General features: G+C 41.5%; 1 protein-coding gene and 1 long non-coding RNA gene across 2 annotated transcripts; both read right to left on the reverse strand.

Moving 5' to 3' along the window:
- Positions 1-2,413: 2,413 nt before the first annotated feature.
- LOC119476814 (AN1-type zinc finger protein 3-like) lies at positions 2,414-10,814 on the reverse strand. Its single transcript, XM_037750368.1, is given in 7 exon segments — positions 2,414-2,676; positions 3,300-3,473; positions 3,567-3,632; positions 4,176-4,216; positions 4,218-4,374; positions 6,936-6,976; positions 10,468-10,814. Coding segments are annotated over 7 exon segments (702 nt in total). The 5' UTR covers positions 10,536-10,814; the 3' UTR covers positions 2,414-2,521.
- LOC119476816 lies at positions 7,604-9,659 on the reverse strand. Its single transcript, XR_005204111.1, has 3 exons — positions 9,381-9,659; positions 9,004-9,114; positions 7,604-8,958 (listed from the first exon to the last, which is right to left on the reverse strand). It is a non-coding gene; the product is annotated as an uncharacterized LOC119476816 (long non-coding RNA).
- Positions 10,815-20,180: the final 9,366 nt, after the last annotated feature.

The following is a 20,180-nucleotide window of genomic DNA, read 5'->3' on the forward strand; positions in this document are numbered from 1 at the left end:
TCAACAAATCACAACTTTGAATGCACCGTCCAACGTGCGCTAAACGCCACACTAAACGAGTGAACTTTAAATTTAAAAGAAAAACAGATTGAGTTTCTGCAGCGTCACAAACAGAAAGGTTGATTTTAGTAGAATGAACCTTCAGGAGAGGAACGAAGAACTGAACGATACGACCGGCACAAAGTCAGAGACTGAGGGCTGGTCACAGAGCGGGAAAACTAGAACAGATGAGCAAAGAGACAAAACCACTCAATTTAACAATTCATCTTATTTCTTCTGCAGCCAAAACCTGCTACAACACATTCTCCCTCTGAACTGGTCAAACACCACCGCCGCCACCGCCGCCGCCGCCGCCACCGCCGCCACCGCCGCCACCGCCGCCACCGCCGCCACGTGGTCAACGCCCCTCAAGACATCACGAGGCCGGCGTACGAGGTTCCCCTCTAGAGTTACTGTCGGACGGACCGGACGGCGTGTCAATATATGCTCGCTACATGCATAGTGTCCTTTCAAAATACACTTTCACTTTTCACAGGAAGTTAGGTTTAGGTAACGCAACCACTTAGTCAGGGTCAGGAAACGGTCGTGGTTAACTTCACTGACTAACGACTCACGGGACTCACAGGACTGACGATACCAACGAGTCATGTGACTAACGGGATGACATTACCGAAATGCCACGTGACTCAGGGCTGATGATACTAGAGTACGTGTCGACAGCCTGACGTAACAAAATAAGTCAACGTTACTTTGAGTTTCACACGGGACACGAACATCAGTCTCCCGGTTGAAAGTCACGTTATTATTACTTCATCACTGCTCCGACCGCCGAGTAACGCCGCGGGTGGTTTACGTCGGAGTTAGTTGAGACCCCGGTTCTTCCTGTCCAATGCCGAGGGGCGCTGACCAAACGGCGGTATCTGACGAGTTGGGAGTGAGAACGGGTTGTAAAACAGTTTGAATCTGTGATGTCACTGGATGTTCAACCTCGACACGGTCCGACGGAACGAGGCGGCGAGCTCAGAGTCCAGCCGTCCAACTCCGTTTTTAATTCTTGCTTTAGGGTGAACAACGTCTCCACGTTAACCAGCTGACAGTTCATTTACACGACTTAGAACCATCTTCACTTGTGCTGCGTATCAATGTGACATCACTGATTTAAACGGCTGACTTAGTGAACGCCTCTCATCAATCAATGTTAAAGAGAAAAGGAAATTATAACATTTCAAGAATTATTCACCCCCGATCTGTAAATTCAATGACACCTAATCCTACCCACAAAAACACAACATAAGAAATAAATTATAGAACGATTTAAAAGGGTAAGTACGTGATTTAAGCATTCAGTTTAGCGCTGTTTGACGGCTCGTCTGCGGCCTCAGAGACACGCAGCGCTGCTCGTCTAAATGAATACACGGCGTTTTGGCGAAGAACTCTTCATTTGAATACAAAAATTCAGTCGCATTCCCCTTTTATGTAAAACAACAGTACTACTCCGTAAAGTGGAAAACAGGGAGGGAAAGAGGGAGAAGAGGATCTGCTACAGAGGATTCATCCCGCTGAGTCTCGTCCATTAGTGTGGGTTCTATTATTTATTCTTGTCAACAGTCCGTGTGAGCAGAGGCAGGGATTGGCTGTATTGTCCTCCACGACGCCGTGGTTAAGCAGTAGAAACAGAGCTGATCACCATGACGACCACACGGGGGGGGGGGATAAAAATCAAACCATGACATCATCCTGGGACCGCCTCACATTACCACACTCAACCTGCACAAATACACTGCTGCTGGTACCGTGCACGAGCACAACACGGGGAGTGATGCTGCACACGGACCTCAATGTTGGTGGAAGAAACAGAAGAAGAGGAAGAGGAGGAAGAGGAAGAGGAAGAGGAAGGCGGGGTTACAGGTTTGATACTCCAACCCCTTGATGACGACCTGAGGAGTGGTCGTGGGAGAGAGCTGGACGCCTCCCCCGCGACCGAGAGATGGAGAACTAAAGATAAACGTCAGCGGTTCACCTTCCACCACTTCCTGTTCTGAAGAGAAACCAACGTGAGCGAAGAGGAGGAAACCGTGGCGAGAAACGTGTGCATAATGTACGGCGAGCTGGATCCGTCTGAGCGTCTGAGGGGGGGGGGGGGTTGGGTTAAGGCTGTGTGTGAACATGCGATACTGGACTCTGCAGAACTTCCTGTTGGCCCCGAGCGGTGCCATCCACAGCCGAGTCCAAACAGACGCTCAACGCAGGAAATCAGGACATCCAGCAGGGCGGCGTCACGCTCAGGTCCAGAACTGTCGGGTCAGATGTTAGAACCGTGCTCCCTCCTCCTCCTCCTCTTCTTCCTCCTCCTCCTCCTCCTCTTCCTCCTCCTCCTCCTCTTATTCTTCTTCTTCCCTCCCTCCCTCCCTCCATCCCTCCCCCTCATCACCCCATTTGTCACTCCTCCTCTTCATCCTCCTCCTCCTCCTCTCTGTAAGCGCCTCATCTCTAACTGGATGGCTGGTCACGGCGAGGCCGATCAGGAGCACTCCTCCCCGATGCGTTGGCACGAGCGGCCCACCTTGCGGTCCAGCTTCACCATCTTGAGGACGGCCTCCTCGCGCCCACGGCCCAGATGGTCGAACAGACAGTCGTGCTGCTCCGGTAGACGGTGAAGCATGCAGAACACGTAGCCTGGGAGGGAAACACAAGAGGAAGGACGCGGTGAGGGAGGAAGTGACCTCCATACATGTTCTGTTGTTTCCTGTTTGTACGGCAGAAAACATCACCGATGGTTTCACCTCAACAACAAACACTAATGCACAACAACCAGCTGACGTCTCCCAAAGACACAACGTTCAATATGAGGACGAAGTAACAGGAAGACCAGAGTCTGATATCAGAGCTGCACCCATAGCAACGGTCTGTTATACGTAGCAACGGTCTGTTATACGTAGCAACGGTCTGTTATACGTAGCAACGGTCTGTTATACGTAGCAACGGTCTGTTATACGTAGCAACGGTCTGTTATACGTAGCAACGGTCTGTTATACATAGCAACGGTCTGTTCTACGTAGCAACGGTCTGTTATACGTAGCAACGGTCTGTTATATGTAGCAACGGTCTGCTATACGTAGCAACGGTCTGCTATACGTAGCAACGGTCTGCTATACATAGCAACGGTCTGCTATACATAGCAACGGTCTGTTATACATAGCAAACGGTCTGCAGGTGTAGGTAGGTAGGTATGAAGGTGGATGTAAGAGGAATAGCAGTCAGTGGTATGAAGGTGGAGTCAGTGATGTGTTGCTACTGACCACAGCGACAGGAGCCCAGTTCCTGCTGCACCAGCTCTAGTTTGGTTTGGCAGCGATAGCAGCGGCGGCGGTTCTTCTGCTTGGGCGTCCCGCGTGCCTCCTCCTCGCCGCTCTCCTCCTGCTCTTCCGTCCGTGGCCGTTTCTCTGGCGTCGCCTCGCTCTCCGAGCCCGACGCTGAAAACAAACGGCTGGGTTAAGGGTCGGCGCTCAACGCGGGGGGGGGGGGGTCACGCCGAGCTACCGGCAGGCAGAACGGGCCGACCGTACCTGATTCTCGGGGACGTTTTGTGGGTGTGCTGAGTGTTCCCTGGGCTGTTTCTGTGGACGACATGCCTGCAGACAGAAAATGAAGAGACAGGTGAGACGTAGTTTTCCAACACAGTGAACACATATTTACATTTATTTTTTAAGTTTAGTTTATTTTTATTTTTTAAGTTTAGTTCATCCCCCTTTTTGACCCCGATAAAGAAAAACATCTTGTATTTCAATATTCATTTTTGTATTTTAAAACGAAAATCAAATAACCACTCATTTTATGTTTTTTAATATGCGTTTGTGAAAGGAAAATCTAATGAACCAAAAGATACACTGACCAACGCATGTTACTATAAAACAACCAAACACTCCCATGTACTGATGAAGCGCCCGTTAACGGTGCCGGTCCATCAGCGTTCTGTTTCAAATGAAACGTCCACTCAGTGATGGAGGTTCCACAGCGAGCTAATCAATAAGGTTCTGAATAACGTGAGTGCTAGTTGAGTCAACCTGAGCTGTGCTGCGTTTGGAAATAACTGAAAGGATTAGTTTGATTCTTTGCGTCTGTGGACGGGAGCAGGAAAACTGAAGAAGAAGCGTGTGTTGGTCGTCCCGTCTTACCTTCCCTCGTGCTGGGAAACGTGGGCGAGGGCTCTTCGGTCGGCGGGCTGCTCGGCGCTCAAGGGCGGCGGCGGCGACGACGATAGGGACTGGCTACTGCTACTGCTCATCTCGCTACTGAAAACTGTGGATTGGCTACTCCCGGTGCTTTGGATGGGCTTGGAGGGGCAGTCCTCCCCCGGCGGCTTCTTCTGGATGTCTGTGGTCAAGGACAGTCGGTCAACAAGCAGAGAGGGACATGTAAAAATAGGACGGGGAGATAGATGGATGGATGCAGATGGAGGAAGAGAAGAGAGAGAAGACAGAAACTAAGTGAAACCAGTCGGTTCTGGACTGATTCTGGTGTTTAGAGTCCAGAAACAGCCTCAAGCCAAACCTCCTCACACACTATGGACATAATAACAGGTTATATGGCGCACTGAAGCCACCAGGAAGGCTAGCATTATTGATATTTATACATAATAAAGCTGTACCTTGCATGACATTTATGTATGAATCTATCATTTAACCCAAACTGTTGTTGGGCGATTCTCTGCCCACAGTAATGCTCTGCCCAGATCCAAGAACACGCTCCTACGTTATATTTAGAACTTCCTCTCTACGTCCTGCTTCTTCCTGTCTCAGTGTCGATGTCCATCTCTACCTACAGCCTCTTATTCCCACGTTCAGCAGAGACTTTCTGTGAGACACGGGATCCGTTAAACACGTGGCCGCCTCGTCTTCTGGTGTTAAACGTCACGTCACATAAAGCAGCTGAGAGCTTCACGGTTTAGAAGACTGCTTCCTGGTTGGTGCATTCGAGGAAGATCAACCAACAATCAGCTGCTTTAAAGAGGACCTGTTCTGTTTGTTAACGTTTCTACTAGAACACGTTTACATGCTTTAATGTTCCTCATACCGGCTGCAGCTCCTCTCTTCACCCTCTGTTTCTCTACTCTACTCAATCCACTTGACGAGGGAGCTTTCCTCACTCGCATTCCCTTTTTATTCAGAGAAAATGACTTTATTTCCCCGTCATGATATCAGTCTGAACGCAGCATCAGCCTCATGTATCCAGCTGGACAGCAGACGGTCTGCGAGGCAAAGCATCATGGGAGAAAAGTCAAAAACAAAACAGAAACTCAACTAACGTTAGTCTAACGTAGTTTTAACATGTCTTTCTGTTGGTTATCAGGTATGAAAAGACCTGAACAGTCAAGACTTTAAGTCAACTCCGCCAACTGAGACGTGATTTGGTAGGAGAGAGACATGATGACCTTGGAGCTGACCTCTCCAGCTATACGATGATAATCCCAGACGCCATCGATCCGTGGCGATATCGTCTACTCTCTTCCCTCCAGGGAGGCTGAGCGAGCAGGTCAGCCTAGATCTGAGTTGCTCCTCCACATGTGGACTAACCCACTTCTGCTCAGCCTGCATCACTCGGGTGTACTGAGTCTATTCTGAGCCTCGCTGCTGTCTGTGATGCCGGACTCAAAGCCGGGGCCTTGGAGGTCCTCGCCGTCTGCCGTACTCGCCGGTTGCCATGGCCACCGACGAGGCTGCCGGGTGCACCCTGAACCCATCCCTCCCAACCCAGACTGGAGGAGTCAACTTTACATTTTCTAACTTTAACTGAGCATTCTTCTTCTGCCCTGAAAACACAACCACCCCGATATAGATGAAGATGTTTAACAGTCCTTCTTTAACTTTAACCAAAGTTTTCCTCCAAACGGTGGAAGCATCGTTGTGGAGGGAGACTCAAATTCGTCTTAACGCTACTAATGTTTCTAACGCATTAACGCAACGTGTGATTTCTAGGCTGTAGCGGCTCAGTTTTAGAGCTAGAGTGAAGATCCTGGTATCATAGTAAACTAGAGAACCTGATGAATCCATCGGTACCAACCATGTCAGACTAGCTGGTCATGAAGGAGGTTAAATAACGCTACGAAGTTACGCTAAATTTCAGCGAGGAAAAACTGTCATGTCCCATGTTCAAAGGGGTCCCTTGACCTCTGACCTCCAGATGTGTGAATGTAAATGGGTTCTATGGGTACCCACGAGTCTCCCCTTTACAGACATGCCCACTTTATGATCATCACATGCAGTTTGGGGCAAGTCATAGTCAAGTCAGCACACTGACACACTGACAGCTGTTGTTGCCTGTTGGGCTGCAGTTTGCCATGTTATGATTGGAGCATATTGTTTTATGCTAAATGCAGTACCTGTGAGGGTTTCTGGATCAATATCTGTCATTGATTTGTGTTGTTCATTGATTTACAATAATAAATATAGACATACATTTACATAAAGCAGCATATCTGTCCACTCCCATGTTGATAAGAGGATTAAATACTGGACTAATCTCCTTTAAGGTTCATTTAGAACTGATAATACATGTGTGATTAATTAGCGATTGCCCTGTTTAGTGACTGTTCGATTGATTATTGACAATTAATAAAAAGACCTTTGAAGACAGCCCTACATCCACGGCTGTAAATGAGAACAGCTCTGCATGTCAGGAAGCAACTTAACCGTTTCTATGTGACCAGCCGATAAGACAACGTCAGCAATGAGAGACATGTCTTGTCATCCGTTAACTGAGTCGTTGAGCGAGACTCGGACAGGTGGACCACCGGAGGCAGGTTATTGTTCTAGTTCACCTCACATGTTCTGTATGAGCTGTACGATCTTACAAACGGAGTTTCTAGAACAGAAAAGGGAACACAGTAACTTTCCAATCACAGTATAGTTCTGTCGTGTCTTTTAGAGAAAACTTACCATCGAAACATTTGGAGCAGAGGTTCATGGTTTCACTGGACCTGAGGAGACGAGGGAGAATCAATGTCAACGACCTCCTCAGACATCACAGCTTCACCTCCACTTATTCACAGCTGTCTCCTCCACATTAACCTCCTACGATGCAAGTTAAAGAACATTTGAAGACAATATACTGTATGACGGCATGAAAGACAACGGAGACGTTGAAAATGAACGAAACCGTACACAAATTAAAGCATGATGATGATAAATGATCTGGTAAAACATTAGGGGTGGAACGGTTCGGTTCATATCACGGTTTTGGGATCTCGTTTTTTTTCGGTGCATTTATGTTACAGCGAGGAGGTCATGTTCTGATTTCAACATGCTTTATTTTGGGCCATATTTCAGACATACTTTGGCTTTTATTCGGACATTTTTCTGACATATTTCAACCTTTATATTTTACATTTTTTTTTGCCATACTTCAGACATACTTTGGCATTTTTCAGACATATTTCTGCCTTTTCTTTTTAGATTTTTTTTGGACATTTCAGACATATTTTGGCCATTGTTTAGAAGTTAGCATGCAGCTTTAGCTCTGCTCTGTGTAGCTCTGCTTTTCCTGTCAATGTGTGAAATCCAAAGTGTTTCCATCCTTTCCTGGATGTGTAGTGTTTACCACGCTGGATTTAACATGTGAGGGTGCAGGTCGTATCCACGCTGACCCTCCAGCGTTTTAGACTCTCTGAGGTTTGTTTTGGTTGACGGATACGGAACGGATATGACGTCACGTTACTCAGACTACCACAATAAAAGCGGTAACTTCATTCTACCTCCACAGAGACTCACATGAAGCAGATATACCCTATTTTTTTTTTTTTTTTTTGCTGCAAAACAAATCTACCTACGAGTACAAATAAAGTCACCTGAACCCTGATATCCATTCTGGTGTTAAAACATCTGTATTTATATTATTATATCACATTTATAATGTTGGGACTCGTTAGTCAGGGTAACAGGCTGCTAAAGAGCTCCAATACTGAATTTAATCCCTCAATCCATATTCAAGTGTCTCCCTGAGAGGCCTTGAGTTTCAGGGCCATGTGTGGGACAGGAGGACCAGGACAGGTGTTATTCTGAGACAAGCCGGCCCCACACACACCCACACACCCACACACCCACACACCCACACACCCACACACACACACACACACACACACACACACACACACACACACACACACACACACACACACACCGCTGCCATGTGCCACCTGACGTTGACAGGTGGGTTACTGGTTCCAGTTTGCTGACTGGGAGCCTCAGAATGAAGGATACTGGGGGAGGGGCTTTAGGGAGGGAGTCGGTCATGTGACTGTTCAGTAAAGATAATACCTCACAACAGACAGACCGGCTGTATCTGACACAACAGACAGACCGGTTGTATCTGACACAACAGACAGACCGGTTGTATCTGACACAACAGACAGACCGGCTGTGTCTGACACAACAGACAGACCGGCTGTATCTGACACAACAGACAGACCGGCTGTATCTGACACAACAGACAGACCGGTTGTATCTGACACAACAGACAGACCGGTTGTATCTGACACAACAGACAGACCGGCTGTGTCTGACACAACAGACAGACCGGCTGTATCTGACACAACAGACAGACCGGTTGTATCTGACACAACAGACAGACCGGCTGTGTCTGACACAACAGACAGACCGGTTGTATCTGACACAACAGACAGACCGGCTGTATCTGACACAACAGACAGACCGGCTGTATCTGGGACAACAGACAGACCGGCTGTATCTGGGACAACAGACAGACCGGCTGTATCTGGGACAACAGACAGACCGGCTGTATCTGGGACAACAGACAGACCGGTTGTATCTGACACAACAGCAGGTTGACACCCTGAAATCATCAGTATTAGTGGGATGAGACTGGAGGTCAGTGATGAAACCACCAGGGCTGTAAAAATACAGAAAGTATTTTATGGTCTCTGTAGACCTGGTTCCTATAGACCTGGTCTCTATAGACCTGGTCTCTATAGACCTGGTTCCTATAGACCTGGTTGCTGGTTCCTATAGACCTGGTCCCTATAGACCTAGTTGCTGGTTTCTATAGACCTGGTTCCTGGTTCCTATAGACCTGGTCTCTGTAGACCTGGTTCCTATAGACCTGGTTTCTATAGACCTGGTTCCTGGTATCTATAGACATGGTTCCTGGTCTGTATAGACCTGGTTCCTGGTCCCTATAGACCTGGTCTCTATAGACCTGGTTCCTGGTATCTATAGACCTGGTTCCTGGTCCCTATAGACCTGGTCTCTATAGACCTGGTTCCTGGTTTCTATAGACCTGGTTCCTAGTTCCTATAGACCTGGTTCCTATAGACCTGGACTCTGTAGACCTGGTTCCTATAGACCTGGTTCCTGGTTCCTATAGACCTGGTTCCTGGTCTGTATAGACCTGGTTCCTATAAACTTTTCCTATTGACCTGGTTCCTATAGACCTGGTCTCTATAGACTTGGTCTCTATAGACCTGGTTTCTATAAACCTGGTCTCTATAGACCTGGTTCCTATAGTCCTGGTTCCTTGTCTCTGTAGACCTGGTCTCTAGAGACCTGGTTCCTGGTTCCTATAGACCTGGTTCCTGGTTCCTATAGACCTGGTTCCTATAGACCTGGTTGCTGGTTCCTATAGACCTGGTTCCTGGTCTCTATAGACCTGGTTCCTGGTCTCTAGAGACCCGGTTCCTATAGATCTGGTTCCTATAGACCTGGTTCCTGGTCTCTATAGACCTGGTTCCTATAGACCTGGTTCATATAGACCTGGTTCCTGGTCTCTATAGACCCGGTTCCTATAGACCTGGTTCCTGGTCTCTATAGACCAGGTTCCTGGTCTCTAGAGACCCGGTTCCTATAGACCTGGTTCCTATAGACCTGGTTGCTGGTTCCTATAGACCTGGTTCCTGGTCTCTAGAGACCTGGTTCCTGGTCTCTAGAGACCCGGTTCCTATAGACCTGGTTCCTGGTCTCTATAGACCTGGTTCATATAGACCTGGTTCCTGGTCTCTATAGACCCGGTTCCTATAGACCTGGTTCCTGGTCTCTATAGACCTGGTTCCTGGTCTCTAGAGACCCGGTTCCTATAGACCTGGTTCCTGGTCTCTATAGACCTGGTTCCTATAGACCTGGTTCCTGGTCTCTATAGACCTGGTTCCTATAGACCTGGTTCCTGGTCTCTATAGACCTGGTTCCTGGTCTCTATAGACCTGGTTCCTATAGACCTGGTTCCTGGTCTCTATAGACCTGGTTCCTGGTCTCTATAGACCTGGTCTCTATAGACCTGGTTCCTATAGACCTGGTTCCTGGTCTGAGGGTGATTTATGACCCCCCACCACCAGGCCTGCTACAGAACAACAACAATAGATCCAGACTGTCTGATCCGGATCCAGCCTCCAGTGTAACCCAGTAGAGGTTCTGGCCCTGGTTCTGGTTCTGGCCCTGCTCCTGCTCCCGGCCCGGTCCTTACCCCCAGAAGCCGCAGGAGCAGCGGGGCGGCAGGCTGGGCTCCTGGCTCCTCTCACTGGTGTCTCCCATCACTCCTCCGGTCCTCTGGTCTGATCCGGGTTAGTGTCTCTCTGGTCCGGCCTGGTGTTAACGCGAGGCCGAGGATGAGCCGCGGCCTGCTGGTCCTCCACCAGTGTAACGGTCCACCTCTCCAGCTGGACCGGCACCAGAACAGCAGACCACCAGACCCCCGGTGCCGTGCTGCTCCTCTCAGAGTCCTCCGGGCGCTGGAACCGGAGCAGAACTCGGTTCCGTTCAGCCGTTAGAACAAGCAGCGCCGCTAGAACCGGAACCGGAAACACGCAGCGGTCAGCTGGACGCTCCGACCGTACCACCCGCTCCGAACAGCGGGGGGGGTACCCGGTGGTTCAGGCCACACGGAACAGCGGTAAAAACCCGCCGTCTGTCCTCAGATAGACACTACATGCTGTTATAGAGTGTTAAATGCGTGTGAGGGTGAAATAAAGAAAAGAATAAACAGACTGAGTGAGTGCTTCTCCTCCTTACTGTCACTGACCACCCCTACTCTCACAGAGCTGGTACCGTCCGCTGGGCCGGAAACGCTTCCATCAAACCAGAAATGTCAATATTACCCAACTAGACATTTAACACCCATAAAACACTATAATAACACATTTAACACCCATAAAACACTATAATAACACATTAAAACACTATAATAACACATTTAACAGCATTAAAACACTATAATAACACATCTAACACCATTAAAACACTATAATAACACATTTAACACCCATAAAACACTATAATAACACATTTAACAGCATTAAAACACTATAATAACACATTAAAACACTATAATAACACATTTAACACCATTAAAACACTATAATAACACATTAAAACACTATAATAACACATTTAACAGCATTAAAAACACTATAATAACACATCTAACACCATTAAAACACTATAATAACACATTTAACACCCATAAAACACTATAATAACACATTTAACAGCATTAAAACACTATAATAACACATTAAAACACTATAATAACACATTTAACACCATTAAAAACACTATAATAACACATTAAAAACACTATAATAACACATTTAACAGCATTAAAACACTATAATAACACATTAAAACACTATAATAACACATTTAACAGCATTAAAACACTATAATAACACATCTAACACCATTAAAACACTATAATAACACATTTAACACCATTAAAACACTATAATAACACATTAAAACACTATAATAACACATTTAACAGCATTAAAACACTATAATAACACATCTAACACCATTAAAACACTATAATAACACATTTAACAGCATTAAAAACACTATAATAACACATTAAAACACTATAATAACACATTTAACAGCATTAAAACACTATAATAACACATTTAACAGCATTAAAACACTATAATAACACATTTAACACCATTAAAACACTATAATAACACATTAAAACACTATAATAACACATTTAACAGCATTAAAACACTATAATAACACATTAAAACACTATAATAACACATTTAACAGCATTAAAACACTATAATAACACATCTAACACCATTAAAACACTATAATAACACATTTAACACCATTAAAACACTATAATAACACATTAAAACACTATAATAACACATTTAACAGCATTAAAACACTATAATAACACATCTAACACCATTAAAACACTATAATAACACATTTAACAGCATTAAAACACTATAATAACACATTAAAACACTATAATAACACATTTAACAGCATTAAAACACTATAATAACACATTTAACAGCATTAAAACACTATAATAACACATCTAACACCATTAAAACACTATAATAACACATTTAACAGCATTAAAACACTATAATAACACATCTAACACCATTAAAAACACTATAATAACACATTTAACAGCATTAAAACACTATAATAACACATTTAACACCATTAAAACACTATAATAACACATTTAACACCATTAAAACACTATAATAACACATTTAACAGCATTAAAACACTATAATAACACATCTAACACCATTAAAACACTATAATAACACATCTAACACCATTAAAACACTATAATAACACATTTAACACCATTAAAACACTATAATAACACATTAAAACACTATAATAACACATTTAACAGCATTAAAGCACTATAATAACACATTAAAACACTATAATAACACATCTAACACCATTAAAACACTACAATAACACATTTAACACCCATAAAACACTATAATAACACATTTAACAGCATTAAAAACACTATAATAACACATCTAACAGCATTAAAACACTATAATAACACATTTAAACACCATTAAAACACTATAATAACACATTAAAACACTATAATAACACATTTAACAGCATTAAAACACTATAATAACACATTTAACAGCATTAAAAACACTATAATAACACATTTAACAGCATTAAAAACACTATAATAACACATCTAACACCATTAAAACACTATAATAACACATTTAACAGCATTAAAACACTATAATAACACATTTAACAGCATTAAAACACTATAATAACACATCTAACACCATTAAAACACTATAATAACACATCTAACCACCATTAAAACACTATAATAACACATTTAACACCATTGAAAACACTATAATAACACATTAAAACACTATAATAACACATTTAACAGCATTAAAGCACTATAATAACACATTAAAAACACTATAATAACACATTTAAACAGCATTAAAACACTATAATAACACATTTAACAGCATTAAAACACTATAATAACACATTAAAACACTATAATAACACATTAAAACACTATAATAACACATTTAAACAGCATTAAAACACTATAATAACACATTTAACAGCATTAAAACACTATAATAACACATTAAAACACTATAATAACACATTTAAACAGCATTAAAACACTATAATAACACATTTAACAGCATTAAAACACTATAATAACACATTAAAACACTATAATAACACATTTAACAGCATTAAAACACTATAATAACACATTAAAACACTATAATAACACATTTAACACCCTTAAAACACTATAATAACACATTTAATAGCATTAAAAACACTATAATAACACATTAAAACACTATAATAACACATTTAACACCATTAAAAACACTATAATAACACAATTAACACCATTAAACACCATAAAAACACATTAAAAACCATTAAAACACTATAATAACACATTTTAACACCATTAAAACACTATAATAACACATTAAAACACTATAATAACACATTTAACACCATTAAAACACCATAATAACACATTTAACACCATTAAAACACTATAATAACACATTTAACACCATTAAAACACTATAATAACACATTAAAACACTATAATAACACATTTAACACCATTAAAACACTATAATAACACAATTAACACCATTAAAACACAATAACACATTTAACACCATTAAAACACAATAATAACACATTTAACACCATTAAAACTATAATAACACATTTAACACCATTAAAACACTATAATAACACATTTAACACCATTAAAACAGTATTATAACACATTTAAAACCATTAAAACACAATAATAACACATTTAACAGCATTAAAACACTATAATAACACATTTAACAACATTAAAACACTATAATAACACATTTAACAGCATTAAAACACAATAATAACACATTTAACACCATTAAAACACTATAATAACACATTAAAACACTATAATAACACATTTAACACCATTAAAACACTATAATAACACAATTAACACCATTAAAACACAATAACACATTTAACACCATTAAAACACAATAATAACACATTTAACAGCATTAAAACACTATAATAACACATTTAACAGCATTAAAAACACTATAATAACACATTTAACAGCATTAAAACACTATAATAACACATTTAACACCATTAAAACACTATAATAACACAATTAACACCATTAAACACCATAAAAACACATTAAAAACCATTAAAACACTATAATAACACATTTAACACCATTAAAACACTATAATAACACATTAAAACACTATAATAACACATTTAACACCATTAAAACACCATAATAACACATTTAACACCATTAAAACACTATAATAACACATTTAACACCATTAAAACACTATAATAACACATTAAAACACTATAATAACACATTTAACACCATTAAAACACTATAATAACACAATTAACACCATTAAAACACAATAACACATTTAACACCATTAAAACACAATAATAACACATTTAACACCATTAAAACTATAATAACACATTTAACACCATTAAAACACTATAATAACACATTTAACACCATTAAAACAGTATTATAACACATTTAAAACCATTAAAACACAATAATAACACATTTAACAGCATTAAAACACTATAATAACACATTTAACACCATTAAAACACTATAATAACACATTTAACAGCATTAAAACACAATAATAACACATTTAACACCATTAAAACACTATAATAACACATTAAAACACTATAATAACACATTTAACACCATTAAAACACTATAATAACACATTTAACAGCATTAAAACACAATAATAACACATTTAACACCATTAAAACACAATAATAACACATTAAAACACTATAATAACACATTTAACACCATTAAAACACTATAATAACACATTAAAACACTATAATAACACATTTAACACCATTAAAACACTATAATAACACAATTAACACCATTAAAACACAATAACACATTTAACACCATTAAAACACAATAATAACACATTTAACAGCATTAAAACACTATAATAACACATTTAACAGCATTAAAACACTATAATAACACATTTAACAGCATTAAAACACTATAATAACACATTTAACACCATTAAAACACTATAATAACACATTTAACACCATTAAAACAATTTCAGAGGTCAGCAACCTGCATCTCTTTAGTTCCTCTCTAGTGGCTCTCTGTGGAGTTTAAACATGGAAATGAATAACTGTTCTTTGTTTACATTTTTATCTTTATTGATCATTGTTGTAGGTCTATGGTACGACGGTACGACGGAGTATTAGGACCACATTGAGGAGAAATAATACATCTGAGATTTAGAGAATAAAGTCAGAATATTATAAAGTAGTCATTTTACATGTTATTTTCTTTTTTCTCGTAAAGTTATGACTTTATTCCTGTAATATTATGACTTTATTCCTGTAATATTATGACTTTATCTAGTAATATTATGACTTTATTCCTGTAATATTATGACTTTATTATTGTAATATTATGACTTTATTTTAGTAATATTATGACTTTTTTCCTTGTAATATTATGACTTTTTTTCTAGTAATATTAAGGCTTTATTCCTGTAATATTATGACTTTATTCTAGTAATATTATGACTTTATTCCTGTAATATTCTGACTTTATTCCTGTAATATTATGACTTTATTCTAGTAATATTATGACTTTATTCCTGGAATATTATGACTTTATTCTAGTAATATTATGACTTTATTCCTGGAATATTATGACTTTATTCTAGTAATATTATGACTTTATTCCTGTAATATTCTGACTTTATTCTAGTAATATTCTGACTTTATTCCTGTAATATTATGACTTTATTCTAGTAATATTCTGACTTTATTCCTGTAATATTCTGACTTTATTCCTGTAATATTATGACTTTATTCTAGTAATATTCTGACTTTATTCCTGTAATATTCTGACTTTATTCCTGTAATATTATGACTTTATTCTAGTAATATTATGACTTTATTCCTGTAATATTATGACTTTATTCTAGTAATATTATGACTTTATTCCTGTAATATTATGACTTTATTCCTGTAATATTATGACTTTATTCCTGTAATATTATGACTTTATTCTAGTAATATTATGACTTTATTCCTGTAATATTATGACTTTATTCTAGTAATATTATGACTTTTTTCTCGTAATATTATGACTTTATTGTGTAAATCTCAGATGTTGTTTCCCTCAATGTGGCCCTAATACTCCGTAGTACATTGTCTCTTTGGTCCTCACTGCATTAGACTTATATACTATATACTTAGACTATAAACTGTGTTACCTTCATCACAATGATCACATGTTTAGTAAAGGTCGCTGACCTCTGGTCTGGGGCAACAGTTCTGCTGATGATCAGTGAGATTATATCTGAGATAAAACCCAGAAAACTTAATGAAAGTGTGAGTGTGTGTCCGTATGATGCTCCTCAGTGTAACAGGTAAAGAATATATAGAATATAGAATATAGAATATATAGAATATAGATAGGTTTGCTCTCATCCCCTCTGAGCTTCTACACCGTTCATCTTCTGACGGTCCGGAACAAAAAAGACAGAAATACAACTTGAGCTTCAAAAGGTGATGTTTTTAAATGTGTCATGACAGTAAAACAGCTCCTGAGGCAGCGTTACACATGAACATTTATAAAGAGCTGCCGGGGCATCGGTGCCGAGAGCACGACGACGATGACGATGATGATGATGAAGAACACATTGACGGATCGATCACCACCGCTGGGCTGTTAACACCAGACAGGAGATAGAGATATCACTGTGTATTGCTTGTTTCAAAGACCTCCGCTGTGTTTAACAGCAGCGATTCAGGCGACCCCCCCCCCTCCCCCCACCACCTCCCCCCCCTCACAGCTATATGAACATTAATAAACTATGTCAGTTATTTCCATAATCACATTTTTGACAGGCATGTTTTGAACAAGAGGCAGTGAAATGCAATCACACGTCAAGAGTGAGAACTAATATATATCAAATAAAACTATACACATACATAAAGGTTAGGGATGCACCGATACCGATACCAGTATCGGGTATCGGGTCCGATACTGTGCTCATGTACTCCTACTCGCAAAACGGCTCCGATACCACTTTACGGCGGTGCGCCCGACTCCGCAGGGCCGGGATCCCACCTCAGCCGGCGCGCACCGGCCCTCACTTTCATTGCACCACAGGGTTTTGCTTGCACCTTTTGACCCGCGCTTGTGTTACACTCCTTGGTCCGTGTTTCAAGACGAGTCGGGTGGGTTGCTGAGATCGCCGCAGACCCCTGGCGCCTTTTACGTGGGTTGAGACCTGATCTGGCGGCATGACGCGGTCGGGGCGCACTGAGGACAGTCCGCCCCGGTTGACAGTCGCACCGGGCCGTCCCCGGCGGGGAGAGAGGACGCAGCGAGCCCTTTGTCCACCTTCACCCTGAGCCTTTCCAAGCCGACCTAGAGCCGGTGGCGGCGCACCGTGTCGTACGCGGGACCTCCCCAGCCTGCCGTGTGTCGCTCACACCCTCCAGCTGGCTGTTAACGAGGCTCTTTAGACACAGAGAAGTACTCGTATCGGTACTCGGTATCGGAGAGTACCCAGATGTAAGTACTTGTACTCGGTCTGAATAAAGTGGTACCGGTGCATCCCTACTAGACACATACATAAAGGTCGATGGGGGGGCAGAGCCCTACGTAACTCTCTGGTATTAAGGAAGACTTCATCTACTATGGGTGCTCTTCTAAGACGTCGATGGGGATGACTACAGAGGCTCACCAGGGTAGTTCACTGTCAGCTTATTGAACATAAAAAAGGAGTTTTTAAAGAGAACTCAAAGTGCAACATCTGGAACAAACAGGAAACCACAGCACTGAACTAAAACAACAAACCCACAACAGAAAGCTGACAGATCCAAAGATTTAAATGAATCTGACATTACAAACAGAGTTTCCAGATCAGCACTCCAGTACTGGACTTCAGTCAGGAGGAGACCCGAGCTGCGACCTTTTATTCATTGATTCATGTATTCATGTATTCATGTGTACGGGAGTAAAGTAAAGTGCCGGCAGCAGCTGCTCGTGGATCTACGCTATATAGAAACTTTCTTCCTCGCAGCTCTAGTGCATTCACAATTTGGTCCGAGCCCCTCAGCCCCAAAAATGTTCACAACCTAATAATTCATTTCCCTAAATCGTTTGTGCTCAACTATTCAAGCGCTTCAAATACGAAATTAAGACACTTAACTCAACCCAGAGGCCTGAACTAGGACGAGAGGTCATCCTACCAAGGTACCTCCTGGTTATCTGGTTTAACTAACCCTAACAACCACCATCACGCTAAGCCAGAGGTCAGCAACCTGCGTCTCTTCAGCTTCTCTCCAGAGCCTCTCTGTGGAGTTTAAACATGGAAATGAAGAACTGTTCTTTGTTTACAGTTTCATCTTTATTTATCATGTTGTAGGTCTATGGTACAACGGTACGACGGAGTATTAGGGCCACATTGACGAAAAAAAATACATCTGAGATTTAGAGAATAAAGTCAGAATATTATAAAGTAGTAATTTTACGTGTTATTTTCTTTTATTCTCATAAAGTTATGACTTTATTGTGTAAATCTCAGATGTTTTTCCCTCAATGTGGCCCTAATACTCCGTAGTACATTGTCTCTTTGGCCCTCACTGCATTAGACTTATATACTATATACTTAGACTATAAACTGTGTTACCTTCATCATGATGATCACATGTTTTGCGGCCCCAAGCCTAAAAATGGCTCTTTGATAGTAAAGGTTGCTGACCCCTGACCCCTGACCCCTGACCTCTGACCTCTGACCATTGCGCTAAGCGGTCCTATGACGCTGGTTATCAACTCGTTAACTCAACCCAGAGTTTCTCAGTCTGGCTGTGAGCGTGTTCACATAAAGGGGGCGGGGCTTACAGCATCTGACCAATCACAGACATGGACAAGTCTGCTGTCAGCAGAGCGCCACATTTACAAACTATAATATCAGACATATGAAGAAGTGAAACACATAATCAGACTGATAGGAACAGCTGAAGCTGTTAAATGCAGGAAGGACAGCTGGTGAAAGAAACACTGCTGAATGATTAAATTAACAGATTTATTAACTTAAAGTTTCTGTTAGTAACTCCTTCCAGGTATAAATCATTGCTGGTCGGTGTCTCATGGTCTCTCGTGTGTCTCATGGTCTCTCGTGTGTCTCATGGTCTCTTGTGTGTCTCATGGTCTCTCGTGTGTCTCATGGTCTCTTGTGTGTCTCATGGTCTCTCGCGTGTCTCATGGTCTCTTGTGTGTCTCATGGTCTCTCGTGTGTCTCCGCTGTTCAGACTCAGACTCCAACACAAACTCCAGTGAAGCACCAAAACCTCTTGGTTGTATCTAGTGAAGCTGTTAAACAGTGTTGGCCGCGGTCGGAGGACGCGGGGGAGACCGTAGCTTTGGTCTCCAGGACCGGAGTCTCTGCTCCTCTGCTCCTCTGCTCCTCTGCTTGCCTTCACTCACACACCACGCTCCTTCTCTCTCTCCACCTCTAGACGTGCATGCTGCTCACTCCACACTGCAGAAGAGTTAGTTTAGCTCTGAGAATATCTAGTGAATGTTCAGTGGACGTTTGTGCAGAAATAACTGCTGCAGCTCCTCCAGACCAACAGAGGTTTCCCGTGTCTTGTGAAGTGACGGGGCTCCGCAGAGAGAAACATTATCGTCTCCGACCAAAACTCCGGCGTCTCCCCCGTTCCCTCCGGCCGCGGTCGGGAGGCTGAGGCGGGAAAAGCCAACACTAGGATCAGCATTGATTCATGGAGAGA

The sequence above is a fragment of the Sebastes umbrosus genome, chromosome 18, assembly GCF_015220745.1.
Source record: "Sebastes umbrosus isolate fSebUmb1 chromosome 18, fSebUmb1.pri, whole genome shotgun sequence".
NCBI classification, from domain to species: domain Eukaryota; kingdom Metazoa; phylum Chordata; class Actinopteri; order Perciformes; family Sebastidae; genus Sebastes; species Sebastes umbrosus.